We start from the raw sequence: 15,334 nt of genomic DNA, 5'->3' as shown, positions 1-15,334 counted from the left end.
TTTGTCTTAGCGATTGAGTTTTCTTATGCTGGAATGTAGTAGATTATTAGTTAAACGTCAAAGGGAGTTTATGAGGGGAAGTTTATACATTTGTTAACTAAATAAATTAATATCTAATTACTTTAAGATTAGGCTATCCTTTGTTGTATTTACAATTGATATAATTGTGCTCTTAAGTTCAATGGAAAGCTTCAATTGCATTTACAAATTAAAGTACTGCTATAAAACTGGTTCTTTGGATCATAGTCATATGATTTACTAAATAAATTGGAATGTAACTCTTAACCCCTTAAATATTGGTTACAGTTAAGGGCTCAGAGCAGAGTTCTGCACTGGCAGATAGGCATGGCAAATATAGACTTACAACCCCAGGATTTAGTATGCTTTTGAAGTGTCATTCCCATTGCCATTTATAGATTACATCTGTGGCAATGTGACTGTGCAGATGCGATTATGAACATTAATGGACAACCTATAATTTGCTAGGATCCATACTAAAAGTATTAACAAAATCTTTCACAATTTCCTTTTCACAATTATTAATGTGACTACTAGTCGCAGACCCACAGATGTGTGGGAATAAATAATTATTTTTTATTGTAATATAATGTATAATTTTTTCCCTAAATTTTTTTAAAGATAATTTGTTCTCCCTAAAAATTAAACAATTTCTTTTTGGTCCAATTAGGTCCAATTGGGTTTACTCAGTCAATTTCGGTCCCCCCTTCAGTCTATTTTACACTAATTGGGTCTTAAATTAATTATTTTTGTACGTTTTCCTTTCAAGTTTATCTCAAAATTTATTTTATTTTGGGTAGAAAAGTATGAAATGTTATTATATTTGGGCTAAACTCTTTAGTTTTGAATTAAAAAATACAAAGAAAATACTGAAATAGAAAATTAGAAATTAGAAATATGAGCCCTAAAAATGCAATAAAAATGATAAACATTCAAAAGTCACATTGGTTCTATTTAGTCCATTCTGTCCTCTTCGGTCCAATTTGGTCCCATTTGGTCCTATTTAGTCCATTCTGTCCACTAAAGTTCTATTTGGTCTAGCTCAGTCTATTTGGTCTTATTCTGTCCAACTTAGTCCATTCAGTCCACATTAGCTATATTCGGTCCACATTAGTTCTATTCAGTCCACTTCGGTCTTATTCAGTCCATTCTGTCAAATTTGGTCCAATTCGGTCCATTCTTTCTGCTTTCATTCTATTTAGTCCTATTCCGTCCACATTAGTGCCACACGGTCCATTCTATCCACTTTGATCCACTTTAGTCTTATTTGGGCCATTTGTTCCACCTTAGTCCTATTCGGTCCATTTTGTCCACTTTGGTTTTATTCGGTTCATTTTGTCCATTTGGTTCTATTTAGTCTACATTGCTCCTATTCTGTCTACTTCGGTTCGCCTCGGTCCAGTCTATCCATTTCGTCCCTAATCAGTCTAATTTGGTCCCGTTCAGTCCACTTCTATCCATTCGTTCTTATTCGGTCCTATTCGGTCCACCTTGTTCCTATTTGGTGTATTCGGTCCTATTCTGTCCATTTGGTCCACTTTGTTCCATTTGGTCCATTCAAATCACTTTGGTTCATTTTGGTCCACTTCAATCTATTTTTGTGCACTTACATAATGGGAAAAGACATGTTTGTGTTGACATCACCTAATCTAAATCCAAATTTATTAAAAAAAAATATAAATCTCATCAAATTATAGAAAATAATATGATAAGAAAAAAAAAAATATATATAATAATAATAATAATAATACGCACCAAATTATCCAAGTAATATTATGTAATAAAATAACATTATATTCTTATATACTATATTAATAATGCAATATGATAACATTTGTGAAATCAAAGAGAATAAAAAAAAAAATAACAACTTAAAAACACAAAACTTAATCATATCAGCCCAAAGTAGAGTTTCAAACAATACAAAAATTCATCAATCTAATTAAAGTAGCGATGCAAGAAAAAAAAAATCCACCAAAACTAGAAAATAAAAATGAGAGAAATAACCTTTTGTGTGTAGAAAATGAGAGAGAGAGAGAGAGAGAGAGAGAGAGAGAGAGAGAGAGAGAGAGAAATAACATTTTGTGTGAGAAAAAACTATGAGTAGAATAAATTTATAGTAAGAGGAGGGGAAAAAGAAAAGTAAAAAATAAAGGAAGATAAATGGATAGAGGAAAAGTGAAATTAAGGTAAATAGTGGTAGGGAGATGAAAATGTAAAAGAGAGGGGAAAAGTTAGAAAAAGTATAACAATAAGTTGGGAAATTAATAAGAAAAAAAAGAATTAAAAATATAAGAGAGAATGTTGAAAATGGGTGAATGATGTGGCCGTTGATATGACTCAATAAGGGAAAAACAACAATAAATGCTACGTTTCAACTTTTAGATGTATATAGATAACAGTCCCCCTTGTGAAGTGATGTTCAAATCAAATCACAACTTATCATCTTAGTAAGTTGTTAAGAAATTTTTTATATTTCTAGCATTAGTTAAAAACTATTGTCTTGTATCCATAAACATGGGGTGAAATTCAGAATTTTGTTTTTACTTTTAAAAATATTTAAGAGTTGCTTCACCATCTGTTGGTCATGCCTAAAGGAGGACACACCCTTGTTCATTCTTTTTTTTTTTTGATGAAAAGATAGACAACTTTATTAGGATGAAGATAAATTCAATATATCTTGAGCCAAAGCCGACTCAATGACAAATGGATTCTTCTTTACCCAAGTTACAAAACTACTAATGCCTTTGGCATATTGAGCTAAAATATGCGCGGGTTTATTACCTCCACACCTAACCTGGGACGCAAGCACAGATTTAAAAACTTGCAGTCTATGACAAATCTCAGTGACAACATTAGAGATGGCTATCGATGGATTACACAAACCTTGAATGACATTAGAGAGTATAAGTGAGTCACTCTCAAAGTGTGCATCCTGAATACCAACGTCCTAGGCAAACTCCACAGTTTCCTCCATTGCTTTCACTGCAGCTTCTAAAGGCCCCAAAGGGTAATGAAGCCTCTTGCTTAACGCAGCCACCACCCTGCCTTCATGATCATGAATAACCACGGCCACATTTGTTGCCTGTTGTTGAGTAAAAACCACCCCATTTGTGTTGATTTTATATCATGGAGGTTTCAGGTTGATCCACAGTTCCACTTCTTTCACAGATGATCTTGAAGGTTGAAATTTGCCACCTGAAATTCCTCTATCACTGATCTAGCTTTCTGAATAATCAGACTAGCCGTTTGATCAGCTTTCCTGTGCAAAAATTGATTCCTATTGAACCAAATGCTCCAAGTAATAGTGATGACTAATTCCAGGATTTTGTCACCAACATGCAGCACAAACTTTAAATGCCATAAAAGATCAGCGAACTCATTGAAGTGTACCCCACTTAAGTCAAACGAAATTCTAGAGGTTGTCCATATATCTCGGGTTTTCCCACATTGCCAGAATAGGTGCCCATTGTTCTCTGCTTCCATTCCGCAAGCCTCACACGTTGGATTGTCTAAGACTTTCCGGTGACAAAGGGTGGCTTTGGTTGGAAGTATTTTGCGGCTTGCACGCTATGCAAAGTTTTTAATCTTGTTTAGAACATGTAAGGTTGAATTTTATCAACCATCTTGTTGGCTTTATTCCGTGCCAAATTTGTTTGTATTTTAGCAATTAGTAACCCTGTATTTAGGTGGGAATCATGTAAGGGTAGTGAGTAAGAGAGTGTGAAGAAATGCTCAAGATTGTGCAAAGATGCAGAGACTCACGGCTGGGACTCGCGGCTGACTCGCGATTGGCAAGCCGCCAAAGCTGGCACACGTGTGAAGCATGCAGGGGAGTTGAAGAGTCATGCCAGCTGTTGCACTACAAGGCAAAAGTCCTAGGCTGGCCAGGCCGTTAGCTCGCGACTTGAACTCGCGACTCAGTCTAATCGCGAGGCCAAGTTGCCAGACCACCCTGTTTGGGAAAAATTGACTCTTTGCATTCCCTTTCTCTCCCCACTATATATAGACCCTTATACCCATGAAATATGAGAGCTTCCAGAGAGAATTTTGATAGAGAAACCCTAGAGAAAAACAAAATTGATTCATCTACAATCTTCACATAGAGACTCTTCAAATTCCTCTACTCTCTTCCTCTCCATTGTCAAATCCTTGAGAGGTACATTACCAAAACATTTTCTCACCATACCTATATCTGTGAGAAGACCATTTGGTGTTTGGGAAGCAGTTAAGAAGGGACCAATTTCATATTGATTGATGCTATGGTCAAGTAGCGGAATCTGGGAAGCTAAAGAAGAAATAGGTTCGGCGTAATCTCGTTGGAGTAGGAGCTTGGAGGGCTTAGGTACATTCTGTAGATTAGGCTTGGAGGGTCTTCTACTGTTCATGTATTCCAACTACATTCTTTAGTAGATTATTTACTACTTGGAGGGCAGTGGAGAAATTTTACGCCAAGGGCTTCGGTTTCCTCTTCGATAACACATCGTGTAATGTCCTTGTGTTTGCATCTCTCTTCCCTTAATCTTTTCCATTTAAATTCTGCTGTGGATGTGATTTTATTTGGTTTAGATCATTTATCAATTCTGTATTAAGCTTATGTTCATATTCCGAACATTAATTGTTTGACATTAAGCTTGAATTGGTAATTTGTAAATTGGGGGTCTAAACATTCATAGTGTTTTATACACTAATTGAACTTTCAGAACATTAAGGCCCCACAAATATTTCCAGAACGCTCCACTATTTTGCCCATTTGAAGGTCCAAATTTGAAATGGTAATAGTAATTTTGTTGTTCTATACCATGAACAAGGTTGTGTCATCAAAAAGGTTAATTTCACTGGTTCATGAACAATTTTTTTTCCCTTTTTTGCTTGGGCTCACTCATTGATTAAACAAGCTTAAACTAATTAAGGCTCAAACTTAGCTTGTTTATCAATAAACAAATATGAACAAGTTTTTTTTATCAAGCTAGACCTAAGTTGTTTATAAATGATTTGGTTCATTTATAACCCTATTAACAACTAGTAAGAACCAAGACATATTTTAGAAGGCTTGTATCAACTAAAGTAGCTTTTCAAGTGTGTCTTTTCAAAGACAACTCTTCATTATGTATAAATAGCCATTCATATTCCTTTTTAAATTGTTTTTAATGCTTTTGGAAAACTTTTATAGATTTTGCACACTACTAGAGAGAAATTTACAGGATTTTCCAAGATTGCTAGCTGTAGAATTCAGGTTTTGTTGTGTCCTACATATGATTTGTCTTAAAACTCATGAGCAAATTCAATTGAATGGGAAAATGTCATCTTAACTCTTAAGAAAAATAAGAGCTTTTAAAGCTCTTATTATTATTATTATTATTATTATTATTATTATTGTTATTGTTATTGTTATTATTATTATTATTATTATTATTATTATTATTATTATTATTATTAAGAGCTTTAAAAGCTCTAATATACAATAAAATGGAATCAGAAAATTTCTAGATGGATATCTCATATATATCTCAAGGAAGCGCGTTACTATTATTTTTTACATTTTACAACGGCATGAGTTTTGGTCATAATTATGACTATTGAATAGAGTAATTTTAGGTACATAACAAAATTTTACAACAGTTTCACAATAAATTAAAGTAACAAAAGGTGCAACCAAACACGACAAGAAAAGCACAAAATGTGCAAACAAACACATAATCGCAAGAGGGAACAATGCATGTGAAGAAAGGTAAAGATGTAAGAAGCTAGATCTAAACATTCAAGCATGAATCTAAAGATAGACAAGGATCTAAGCATGGAGCATCCAAAGATGGCATCACAAGATAAAGGATCTAGGAATAAAAGCAAGAACAAGCAATTAAAACTCTAATCCAAACACTTTATTGAACTTGGGTGTTTGGATGTGAACCTCGACCAATGGATCAAGATCTACAGCCTACCCATGACACAAAGCAATAAATGAAGGCATAAACAATCTAAACAAAGCTATAAGCACTCAAGCATAGCATGTAGTTAATCATTAAACATCAAACAAGTTGCAAAGTAGTTATATTAAATAAAGACAAGAAAAAATGTGGATTTAAAGATGATTAAAAGACTTTAGAAGTTGTTTGAATGCTTTCAAACAACTTTCCAAGGGTTGAGGGCCCTTTTTCAATTTTTGAAAAGTTGGAGGGCTTTATTGCAATTTTAGAAAGATTTGGGGCCAAAATGTAATTTTAGGAATTTTTGGGTCAAAATGAACCTTTGGAGAAAAACTAGGGTTAAAATATGAATTTGGGAAAGTTTAGAGTCAAAATGCAATTTTTGGGAAAAACTGGGGTCAAACTATGAATATGAGAAAGTTCCGAGTCAATGCAAATATGACAAGTGAATGGGCTAATATGCAATTATGAGACAATTTATGTTCCATCATGCAAATATGAGAAAGTTTATGAACAATTTTTTTTCTGATCAAGCCCTATTGTCATGAGCCTGTTCATGAACAAATTTTTTACCCCTTTTTTGCTTGGGCTTGACTCATTGATTAAATAAGCTTAAACTAATTAAGGCTCAAACTTAACTTGTTTATCAATAAAAAAATATGAACAAGTTTTATATCAAGCCAAAACCAAGTTGTTTATAAATGATTTGGTTCATATAACCCTTTTAACGACTAGTAACAACCAAGACATATTTTAGAAGGCTTGTATCAATTAAAGTAACTTTTCAATTGTGTCTTTTCAAAGACAACTCTTCATTATGTCATACATATTCTTTTTAATTTTTTTTTTTTTTTTAATGTTTTTGGAAAGCTTTAATAGATTTTGCACACCACTAGAGAGAAATTTACAGGATTTTCCAAGATTGCTAACAGTAGAATTCAAGTTTGGTTGTATCTTGGATGTGATTTGTCTTAAAACTTATTAGCAAACTTAATTGAATGGGGAAAATGTCATCTTAACTCTTAAGAAAAATAAGAGCTTTGAAAGCTCTTTTTATTGTTAAGAGCTTTAAAAGCTCTAATCTACAAGAAAATGGAACAAGAAAAATTCTAGACGGATATCTCATAAATATCTCAAGGAAACGCGTTAAAATAATATTTTACATTTTACAACGGCACAAGTTTTGGTCATAATTATGACTATTGAATAGAGTAAATTTAGGTACATAACAAAATGCTACAACAATTTCACAATAAATTAGCTGTTTAACGATCAAACCCTTGAAGGATGCAGAATTCTGTATCAATTCGTAAGAATTTTATTTTGTTCCTATCTTTGTCAATATACACGGTTGCTCAACAAATTGACAGAGTAACCCAATACAAAGCAAATAAACTCCTACAAGAAGTTTTCCTCAAAAAATAAAAATAAAAATAAAAATCGGACTAGAAGTTCTGACCAAACTAACAAAAGAAGAAGAAAAAAAATCCAAATTGAAATGGTAATAGTAACTAATGAGTAGTTTGTTATCAACAGAAAGAAAAAGGCAAAAAGCAAAAAGCATTAGCTTTTGCCTTTTGATTGTTAGGATTTTAGGATAGTACGTAGTTTGTGCTCCAAGAAAATCGAGTTTAACTTCTGGAACTGGTAACTACTATTCAAAGAAACCAAAATCCAACATATAGTAGAAAACAAACTTAAAACAGACTGAAAATTTTCCTTATTAGGTAACTCCTCGTTTATATATATATATAACACATGCACGATGTGCTTACTTGCACTAATTCCTTAGTTTTATATCATAATTCATAGATAACCAAGTGCTTCTTTCTTGATCAAATTATTAATTATGGCTACCATCAAATCAGTTTTCACTTTGCTTCTCATAACTCTCATTGCTTTCTCTCTTCTTTTTGTTCCACTTGATTGCACTGGTCCAGACTTCCTTAAGGTTTGCGAGTTTGATGCAATATATCAACTAGGGGACTCTATCTCCGACACAGGCAACTTGATTCTTCAGAACCCATATCTGCCATTTTTCCAGTTTCCCTATGGCAAAACCCACTTCAAAAATGCAACTGGAAGGTGCTCCAATGGGTTGCTGATGATTGATTTTATTGGTAAGAATCATATCAAACTAAATATGTTGAAGTTTATTTATCTATTTATTATTAAGTTGACGCTGGTTTGTCAAAAAGTAGCAAAGAAAATACTTAATTTGTTGCTAGAAATTTTTATAAGGCTGTTCTTTTAGAAGGATTAAAGAAGTAACAACGTGACCAACTGGCAACTGGCAACTGACAACACTGGTTTGTCAAAATCTGACTCCCTATATCACACTTTCTCAAACTCATGAATACTAGTACTGCATGATAAGAATGTTTGGAAAAGTGACTTGGTTCCGTTTTTAGGCTAAGCATAATATGTTATGTTTGAATTTACTTACCAAGGGAACTACGCAAATTTTATTATTTAACTTTGTGTTATATGACTCCACCACGTGTTAAGAACTACCTTATGAACCAATATGATAATCAAAATTAAATTATATTAAATTTTTTTTTTTTTTGGTTTTATAATTGCACAGCTCAATCAGCCGGAATTCCACTTCTATCTCCCTACTTGAACAAGGACGCATTATTTGCTGGTGGTCATCTTGGGGCGAACGTTGCAGTGGCCGTCGGTGGTGGGGTGAATTTTGCAGTGGCTGATGCTACTGCCTTGCCTATAAATTTTTTTGGAGCTAATTTTCCATCATCACTTACTTCAAGTTCTCTCAGTGTGCAACTGGATTGGATGTCCACCTATTTCCATCATACCTATCACAATCATCACGGTTAGCCTCTCATTTGAATTAAGCATGTAATACTAAGTTAAAATGAAGGAGATAAAATTTGGGTCAGCTTTTAATTTCTGCAATTTGAAATTTTCATTTTTAGTCTTTCAAACAATTGTAAACACACCAAGTTTGGCAATTTTGCCAGTGAAGGCTATGGATCACAATTTCACTCAATTAATTTTTTTTTTCTTTTCTTTTTGTTGATGTTTGATAGATTGTGCTGAGAAGCTTAAATCAGCCCTATTCATTGTGGGTGGAATTGGAGAGAATGATTATAACCTTGCATTGCTGCACAAAACCGTTGAGGAGGCCAGATACTTAGTTCCACAAGTTGTCAAAGCAATTAAGGACGCTGTCACAGTATGTATTCGTAAACAAAACAAATCCGATTCTAATTTTTGCCTGCAAAATTGCCTAACATGATTATTGAGTCCTTATTCTATTACATTGTTTGTAGAGGATAATTGGTTATGGTGCTGTAAGAGTGGTTGTCCCTGGGCACTTCCCAATCGGCTGTTCACCAATTTATCTTACAAAATTCCACTCCGAAAATTCAGCTCATTATGATGAATTACACTGCCTAAAGGGGTTGAATAATTTGGCAATATATCACAATGATCAACTCAAACTAGCCATTGAAGATTTGAGAATAGAAAATCCTAATGTTGTCATAGTATATGGTGATTATTACAGTGCTTTCCAATGGGTTTACCGTAATGCTCAACATCTTGGTGAGTCTCTTTCTAATTCTAATAAATTGCTAGAACAATATATAGCTAGATATGACAGAGATTCAGTAATGCAATTTTGATTGTTTCACAATGGACAGGATTTGATGTTGCTTCTGTGCTAAAATCTTGCTGTGGGGCTGGAGGTGCTTATGACTTTTTCTTGGGAAAAATGTGTGGAATTCCTGGTGTACCAGTTTGTGCCAATCCAGATGAACGTATCAGTTGGGATGGAATTCATTTGACTCATAAGGCAAACCAGTATCTGGCAAACTGGATCATCAATGACATCTTCCCTAAGCTTCATTGCAAAGTTTAATTTGTCTTAGCGATTTAGTTTTCTTATGCTGGAATGTAGTAGATTATTAGTTAATCCTCAAAGGGAGTTTATGAGGTGAAGTACATATTTTTTTTAACTAAATAAATTAATATGTAGTTACTTTAAGATTAGGCTATCCTTTGTTGTATTTACAGTTGATATAATTGTGCTCTAAGTTAAATGGAAAGCTTCAATTGCATTTACAAATTAAAGTACTGCTATACGACTGATTCTTTGGGTCCTAGTCATATGATTTACTAAATAAATTGGAATGTAATTGACAGTGACAGTGTTATTGATATAAAGAGTAACTCTTAACCCCTTAAATTTTGGTTATAGTCAAGGCCTCAAAGCAGAGTTCTGCACTGGCAGATAAGCATGGCAAATATAGACTTACAAACCCTGGATTTAATATGCTTTTGAAGTGTCATTTCCAGTGCTATATATAGATTACATCTCTGGCAATTTGACTGTACAGATGCTGAAAGTTCAAAAACGTGTATAAACACCCTTGAACGTTTAGACCCCCAATAAACAAATTAACCAATTCAAGTTTTATGTCAAACAACTAGTGTGCGGAAAATGAATATAAGCTATAATATAGAATTGGTAAACAATCTATGCCAATTAAAATCACATCCACAGCAGAAAATAAAAGGCAAAGATAAAGAGGAAGGAAGATGCAAACACAAAGACAACACGTGATGTGTTATCGAAGAGGAAACCGAAGCCCTCGGCGTAAAACCTCTCCGCCGCCCTCCAAGCGGTCAATAATCTACTAGAAAATGTAGTTGGGATATATGAATAGCAATAGACCCTCCAAGCCTAATCTACCCGATGTACCTAAGCCCTTCAAGCTTCTTGCTCCAACGAGGTTGCGCTGAACCTTTTTCTTTTCTAGCTTACCGGATTCCGCTACTAGACCATAGCATCCGCCATCCTTGGCATCCTCCAATGCTTCCCAAAGTTTCAAAAACACTCAACACTCTAAATTGGTGTGGGTAGTGTTTGGATAGAAATCTCCTCTCAATAGGTATGACAATGAGAGAGGGAATGAGAAGAGACTACAAGCTCTCTCTAATTGGGTGGGTGTTTTGAAGAAACCTCTCTTAGGGTTTTTCTTTCTGAATAGCCACACATATCTTGTGGGAATGAAGGGTATTTATACTGGTGTGAGAATGGAATACGAAGAGTCAGTTTTTCCAAAAACAGGGCTGGCTGGCGACTTGACCTCGCGACTTGACTGAGTCGCGAGTTCAAGTCGCAAGCTAACTTAATGGCCAGTCTGGATTTTTGTCGTGTAGTGCTCCAGGTGGCGTGACTGTTCAGCTCCCCTGCATGCTCTGCACGTGAGCAACTTTTGGCGGCTTGCAAGCTCGAGCCACCCGCGAGTCCTAGCCGCGAGTCTCTGCTTCACTGCACTGTCTTGAGCATTTCTTCACACTCTCTCACACACTACCCTTACATGATTCCCACCTAAATACAAGGTTTCTAAGTGCTATATTACAAGCAAATTTGTCATGGAATAAAGCCAACACATGGTTGATTAAATTCAACTTTACAATCTCCCCCTTTGGGTATTCCATGACAAAACACCCTAAAACAGACTCTAGACTTAAACGTGAGTTTGGGAACAATGGCAAAACTCACTCACACCTAAATCTAGAAGCTGTGCAACTCTTGAATCATATGAACGTGAATCTCCTGAAACACAACAATACACCATGATCATTGTATGCAGAAAAGTATGAAATGCATATGAAGGAAGCAATATGTGATCAAGCAAAGATGGAGTTAAGAAACAAACCATGACTTGATCAACGAAGTAATCACTACAAAGTAGTGACCACAATGCTCATTTACACTTGGAATGAATACTAGGACATACAAGCTAACAAGCTCAATGCAAGTCTCTTGCATGCCAAACACTCAACCAATGCATAATACACTAAGTATATGCATCTAGGAACAATCCTACAAGGGCACTTAACAAGAAAATGCATGACATTTAGTTAAAAGTTCTGATTTAACAAAGTATGAAAGGCTGCATACAAGCATGGTACAGACCATAAAACCTACAGATATGCATAATAACATAACCCTAAAAGCTTACAAAAGCACATGGGTACAAACACATTATATTGAATAAAAACTTAAACAATATAAATTAAAAGTGCTTAAAATTTCTCCCCTTCAAAGTGATGAGAAGCTGTGATGCACTTGGAACATGTATATACTTGTACCCTGAAATACTTGCACAAAACACATTAGACCCTCAAGGTAAAGCAAGTAATAAATGACAAGTATAATATAACAAGTATAGAAATGACTACAATGATCACATAGCAAAGCAAATGATCATCTGAACATGCATTCAATGAAGCATAATAACATAGGGATATATGCATGTCCAAAGCACAAACATGATGCAATGAGAACACCAAAGCATAACACAAAGCACCAAAAAGCCAACAAGAAAACAAACAGAATAAGGTTTTCTAGTTAACACAATGTCTTCTCCCCCTTGGTATATGCATCTCCCCTATGGAATATCTCTCCCCCTACAAATATGCATGAGAAATAGAATTTCTCCCCCTAAGGATGTGCACAAGAGTCATATAGAAATGACAAAATACTCCGAAACATTCTCTAGAGTATACTCTCCCCCTTTTTGTCAGGAATAGACAAAGGGTCAAGACGAAACGAGGGCAAGAGAGATGAAGGTATGAACAATGCTAATGATGCATGAGGGGTGCAAGATGAATGAGAAAATGAAGCTCAAACCTAAGACAAAGTAACATGCTACAAAGCATAAGGTAAGCATGACATGCTAGGATGAAGAAATAAGGTAAATACCAATGCATGACAAGGGTAACAAAAGTGTGTGCAAGAGGTGGCTAAGTGCAATGCATGAAAAATGCACATGTGGGGCAAGGTGTGTTAAATACACAACCAATGAACCAACCATGTTCCTAATGAGGAAACATGAGAAACTCCAAAGTTTGGTACTTATCGGAGTCCAAACAAGCGAGAAAATGTCTAAGAGGCATTTTATCAAACACCTAGCATGCACACTATGAACAAAAATGTGAAACAATGCATGAACAACATGAAATCTACCCTTAATACATGTTCTTTCTGCCACAAGGGGCCAACATCCAATGCAAATCAACAAAAGAAACCAATCCCATGAAGAAATTTAACAAAAATTAAGTTTTCCCAACTCCTATGATAAAAATCCCAACCAAGAGCACAAAACTCTTCAAAACATAATCTAAGGATCAAAATTAATGAAAAGAGCTTATAATTACCTTAGAAATGTTAATGGAATGAAAAACCATTCAAATTGGTTGGGTTTTGATGTAAAAATATTGAAAGAGGGGTTTTAGAGAGGATGGGAGAGGTTTAAAACAAGTTTCCCACAAAAAGCCCTTTAAAAAGCTGTTTCTGGGCGTTTCGCGACTGGGCGAGTCGCGAGGTTCAGTCGCGAAAATCTTCGCGAGTCGAGAGTGAGTCGTGAGTAAGCCGCGAGTTGCGAGTTTCAGTCGCGAAAATTTTCGCGAGTCGCGAGTGAGTCGCGAGCAAGCCGCGAGTGAGTCGCCAAAAGCTTCTGGATGAACTCGCGACTGGAGTTTTGCGACTGGCGAGTCGCCAGCTGAGCCGCGAAAAACTCTGACACCTGTTTTTCAATACAGAACATGGTTAAACAATGAAAAACAAAGTAAACACTAAACATGAACACAAAGAGTGATAAAAATCACTTCCAAAAACATATAAAATGATCAAAAATCTTTTAGGATTGAACCATATATGATTGAGCACACACACATCACATTTAGACAAGTACACTCTAACAAATGAATAAGACATTCATTGAACATTAGGCATGTGTGTTGTGTGTGTGTATCAAATGTGGAGTAGTCCTTAGTCTAGAGTGAAGCTTCAATAATCAATTCAATCAAGTCATACATAACTAGTGCTAAGTCAAGTGGTCTATCTCAATTATAGAAATGAACATATATGACCTCCCACAAGAAAATGATTACATATGATGAAGCTTTTCATTTGGCTTCTTTACAATTCATAACATTTGATCATTTTGAATCAAAACATCTCATTTTGAGATCGATGCCTGAAATTTGTGATATTTCAATTTGATGAACAAGCCTTTGGCTTTTTAGGCATCATACAATTTCATTTAAGTCGCTTTCCCTTTTTCCTAGTCGAATACTAGTATGTGCGACGGCTTTTGCAGCTCATTATCTCTTTTCATTTTGAGATTTACATTTATTGAGCTCTTTAAGCAATAAAAATAAAAGAGTGGGAAGAGATATAAGCACAAGTCTACGCATGTATCAAGACCAACATGACTATTGACTAATCATTCATGACAAGCTTGAAGATCGATTTACAACAATCACACAAAGATGTCAAGATTTTTCCCACAAAAATGTCAAGATTTTTCCCACAAAGATATAAGTGCAAAAATAACAAGCTAAACTCGAAAATGCACAAAGCCATTTGTACAAAGATACAAGGTCAAACTTACATGTGATATGTGCTCAAACATATACGATCAAACTTTTTGAATTTTTCACTTTTTATGTGGTTTTGGATTTTTTTTTTTACTCACACAAAACTGAAATATAAAAGTAAGATCAAAAACAAAACAATGCATATAAATAGATGCAAGATGCACAAAATGCATGAAGTTATGACATTTAATGCATGAAGGGTCCTACAAAGATCGAAAGAATTAGATCAAGGACCAAAAGAGCAAAGGCTCAACCATAGGAACCCTTTCTCATCCAAACGGAACGATTGTTTGGAATGAGTGTCTCAAGAGAAGTGAGACGAGGGTTGGAAGAATGAGAACCGGAGATGCACATAGTCAAGGAGTTAAGAGCATTAAACATTTTCTTTAACAACATGCTATTTTCACTCAAAACCGGTTTACTCTTTTTAGCACTTCCAAAAAGCTCAAGTTTCTCTTTTCTTTTGATTCTTTTAAAAGCATGAAACTTAGAGCATTGAGGTCTTAGATGACCAAAGGCACCACAATGGTGGCAAACAATGCGTTTAGGTCTACTAGGCTTTTTAGAAAGAGATCTAGCAACATTGTTTTGTTCCATTTTCAACTTGGAGCATTGAGGTCTTATATGACCGATCACACCGCAATGGTGGCAAGTTGGAACAAATTTAGATCCATTCAAAACCTTAGGTTGAGACCTAAACGGAGGCTTTGACTTAACAGCCTTTCTCTCCACCTTTTGATTTCTTTTATGTGGAGGAATGTACACCGATTTGTCCTTTAAGGTAGAACACACACTAGGCACAAAATCGGGTACCACAACATGATTGCAACAAATATTATCATCCTTTTTAACAATAGGTTCAGCAATCAAACACTTGGCATGCATCTTAAGAGATTCATTTTCACATTTTAACTCATCAACAAGTTTGTTAGACAAAACAAGTTTAGCATCCAAGTTCATATTCAAAC

The 15,334-nt window shown here is 35.0% G+C and overlaps 1 protein-coding gene across 1 annotated transcript; it reads left to right on the top strand.

The window, feature by feature from the left end:
- Positions 1-7,794: 7,794 nt before the first annotated feature.
- Positions 7,795-9,831, top strand: LOC115980516 (acetylajmalan esterase-like). The gene is made up of 5 exons (XM_031102750.1): positions 7,795-8,065; positions 8,533-8,781; positions 9,023-9,144; positions 9,242-9,515; positions 9,614-9,831. Exons 1-5 carry the CDS (start codon positions 7,795-7,797, stop codon positions 9,829-9,831), a joined length of 1,134 nt encoding a protein of 377 aa, XP_030958610.1.
- Positions 9,832-15,334: the final 5,503 nt, after the last annotated feature.

This window comes from Quercus lobata, chromosome 3, assembly GCF_001633185.2.
Source record: "Quercus lobata isolate SW786 chromosome 3, ValleyOak3.0 Primary Assembly, whole genome shotgun sequence".
In the NCBI taxonomy this organism is placed as follows: Eukaryota; Viridiplantae; Streptophyta; class Magnoliopsida; order Fagales; family Fagaceae; genus Quercus; species Quercus lobata.
Note: the sequence above shows the minus strand (reverse complement) of the source record. Positions and strands in the feature narration are given on the sequence as shown.